General features: G+C 63.4%; 1 protein-coding gene across 1 annotated transcript in view; it reads right to left on the bottom strand.

Moving 5' to 3' along the window:
- Positions 1-3,150, bottom strand: part of GRM6 (glutamate metabotropic receptor 6) — a 30,606-nt gene extending 27,456 nt beyond the window's left edge. Inside the window, exons 1-3 of the mRNA XM_027771437.1 lie at positions 3,106-3,150; positions 491-707; positions 86-221 (exon numbers count right to left, since the gene is read on the bottom strand). Coding sequence (XP_027627238.1) covers positions 86-221; positions 491-707; positions 3,106-3,135 — 383 coding nt within the window. The 5' untranslated portion in view covers positions 3,136-3,150. The remainder of the gene's footprint in view (positions 1-85; positions 222-490; positions 708-3,105) is intronic.
- Between the last annotated feature and the right edge of the window lie 144 nt (positions 3,151-3,294).

Genomic DNA, 3,294 nt, shown 5'->3' with positions numbered 1-3,294 from the left:
GGGAGGGCGCGGCTGGGATGCGCGGGGCGGGGGGGGAGTCCTGGGGGAGGCTCAGGAGCCAGGGCCTGCCTGACACCTGCCCCACCTGATGTCATCCTCGTTGGCGAAGATGATGATGCCCCGGGCGTTGGGGGTCTCCATGAGCCTCTTGATCACCTTGTTGAATTCTCCCGGCTTTGGCTCCCTGGGGATCTTGATGGACTGGGCGATACAGACGCCCCCTGGGTGTCGGGGATGCAAAGGTCAGGTCTCGCAACACCTCCCCACACACCCACCTGGCAGCCACTGCCTGTGACCCCGTGACCGGCATTCAGGGGTCTGGTGAGGGGCCTGGGAGGGGAGTGCAGCCTGCCAACCCCCTGCCCCCGGGCAGCTCAAGGCAGAAGTGAGTCCTCAAAGGAAAGGGTCCCCTGGCCCGGCGCAGCCCTGAGCCCTCGAGGGCCTGCTCACGCCAGCGCTGGCTCCCTTTGCTGCCCCGACCCCAGCTCACCAGCCTCGCGGGAGATCTGCACAAAGGCCTCCACCCCGCTCTCGCCATAGTTGCCCTCGGAGGCCAGTGTGGACACGTAGTTCCACCCCAGTGCCCGGACGATGTCCACCATGGCCTGGGCCTGGTAGGAGTCGGGGGGCACCACGCGGGAGAAGAAGTCGTAGCGGGTGGAGTCGCTGAGCTCCGGAGCCGTGGAGGCGTAGCTGATCTGGGGTATCTGGAGGGAGGACGCAGGCTGTGGGTGTGGTCGTCAGCCTGAGCGCGGACAGGCAGGGACTCGGGGCACGTGAGGCAGAGGCGTGGGTAGGGACTGGAGGAGCAGCCGGGGCAGCCACACAGAGACAGAAATCTTGGGAACGGGGCCTGGGCGTTCTGCACAGGACAGGGCGACCCACCGGCTCTGTGATCTGTGACCCGACAAGGGCCGCAGAGCAAAGGCACCTGGCCGAGGCCGGGGGCTGCCTGTGGGCCTGGTGGACCCTACCCTAGGACATCGGAGCGGGCTGAAGAGGGGGTGTTTGGCTCAAGGCTGGGCCCGCCTAGTGAGGGGCCTGTTTGAAACGCAGTAGTGCCATCGGCTTCAGGATTATCTGCCCCACCAACCGGGAGGCGTGGGGGTAGCAAGCGCAACAGGACGGGAAGACAGCAAGGATGCAGGGGAGAGGCTGCTGAGGGCAGAGGGGTCCGATCACGTCAGAGACGCTGAGGCCCGCAGGCGGGGGGTCGCTGGACTCCCACGCGGGCGTGCGGTGCAAGCCCCAGACCCTGCATCTTCAAACTCACACTGGGCATGTGCGTGCCCAAGATCCTGAGAGGAGAACGGAGGAGAAGGAAGGATTGCAGAGTGGCCATCCCCCCAGGGGGTAACATCTCGCTTTCTGTCTCTCTCTGGCAAGGGCATGCATTCTGTAGCAAAAATCTCTTTTAAAAAGAAAGAAAGACACCATAGAAGAGGACGAGGGTGGGGAGGGGGACATGAGCTTTTCTCTCTCAGTTACGAGTTAGCGGCCAGTGTCTGCAGCACAGCTTGGATGGGCCGAACTGAAGGCAGCGGGCCTAGGTGCACCGGGTCCTGCTTCTCCCAACTGAACACCTGGTCTCCGAAGTTCCTTGAGTTTGAGATCTCTGCACCAAGGGACGGGGACAGGGAGACAGGGACCAGAGCCCCAGGCAGGGCCAGGGCCAGAGCACAGACAGCCCCATGGACACAGAGGGTGAGAACACACAGGCAGGCATGTCTGTGTGCAGTGTCCCATCATGCTGCTGGGGGCCTGTGCGTGTGTTGGTGACCTGGAGGGGAAGGGCAGCGCGTGGCATCTCTGAGCAGAGAGCTCTGCTCCTCCCCGGGCTGCCAGGCGCACAGGCAGCCCCCTGGGGAGGTAGGAAGGCCTGCTCTCCTCCAGGGCAGCGGCAGAGGCAGCTGGCTGGGCGCCTGTGTTCTGCGGCCCGTGTCAGGACACAGCTCACACCGAGGCCGGTGGGCTGCCCTTCCCTGGGCCTGCCTCCTATACTCACAGGATGTGCAGAACGCCCAGACCCATTCACGAAACGTGGGGGTGACAGGGGACCCCTCTCCTCCCAGAACTCCAGTAAACAGCTCCCAAAGCCCCCCTACCATGAGTGACTGCTACAGAAAACCCCCAAAGCCTAATGCCAAAGGCCCCAATTCCGATTCCTACGGCCCCTGATGATTACCCCGGGGGCCCCAAGGAATGTGCCACCCTCACAGGATAGCTCGGGCAGGGTGCTAGCGATCTGGGAAGGCCCGCAGTCCCCTCTCAGGCCCCTTGAGGCAGGGTTAAATGCAGACATTTTGAAATGGAATTAATGGAGGAGAAGGGATTGTGGACAAACACCCCCCCCCCACACACACACACACGCTATTTATCGCTTTCTCTCTCTCCATCTCTATCTCTCCAGCGATCACAAGCACCCTATAGCAAAAATATCTCTCGCTAATAATAATCAGGGCGCAGAAAGTGGTGGTGGTTAAGGGGGCTAGCCATGTGGGAGTCCCCGACCCGGCGGCCTGCTTTCTCACTTTCCTTCTCTCTTGCTCTCTCGCTCTGTTTCTCTCTGGTCGAATTAAAATAAATAAGGTTTTAGAAATTAATCATCAAGGAGGAGAGCCTGACCGGACCTCCCGGCGTCTCCCCCTCCTCCAGAAGCGAGGGCAGCCTGGGCCCTCCTTTCAGAGGCGCTCAGGGACTACTCAGAGCGCCCCATGGAGGTCTCCACCCGGCCCTGGGGCAAGAAGACCCGACCTGCGACCTGCGGTAGGCTGCCCCGCGCCCCCAAATGGGGACACTGCATAGGAAAACAGATCCTGGGGGGCCAGGCCGCCAGGCAATGGGTCTGCTGGGCAAGAGGCACCCTGGTCAGGCCGGATTGACCCAGACGTGCCACAGCCCGCAAGGGTGGCAGGCAGAGCAGGCAGCCAGTCGGGGCGGTGGGCTGGTTCTGGCGTGCGGTCCTGCGGCGCAGCTTTTAAATGCGCGAGTTAGAGTGACTGAAGGAGAGAGCCTTCAGAAGAGGCCAAGGAAGCCCAGACGTCGACCACTCCAAGAGCGAGGACGGGAGAGAGGTTTGGAGGCAGACGCGCCCACGGCCCTCACCGCGAACAGGCGCAGCACGTTGGCCACCATGATGGAGACCGAGCTGGCCGAGGCGCCCACGACAGCCACGACGCGCTCGGGGGGCGCGGAGCGCAGTGGGGGCACTCCCCCGGGGCAGCGCACGCTGGCCTCGTCGTCGTCGCCGCGGCCGCGGATCAGAGCCTGCACGAAGGTCAGCGCCTGCTCCAG

The sequence above is a fragment of the Tupaia chinensis genome, unplaced genomic scaffold (genome assembly GCF_000334495.1).
Source record: "Tupaia chinensis unplaced genomic scaffold, TupChi_1.0 Scaffold000214_1, whole genome shotgun sequence".
Classification (NCBI taxonomy): Eukaryota; Metazoa; Chordata; class Mammalia; order Scandentia; family Tupaiidae; genus Tupaia; species Tupaia belangeri.
The sequence above is the reverse complement of the archived record's forward strand: the minus strand, read 5'-3'. Positions and strand labels throughout refer to the sequence as shown.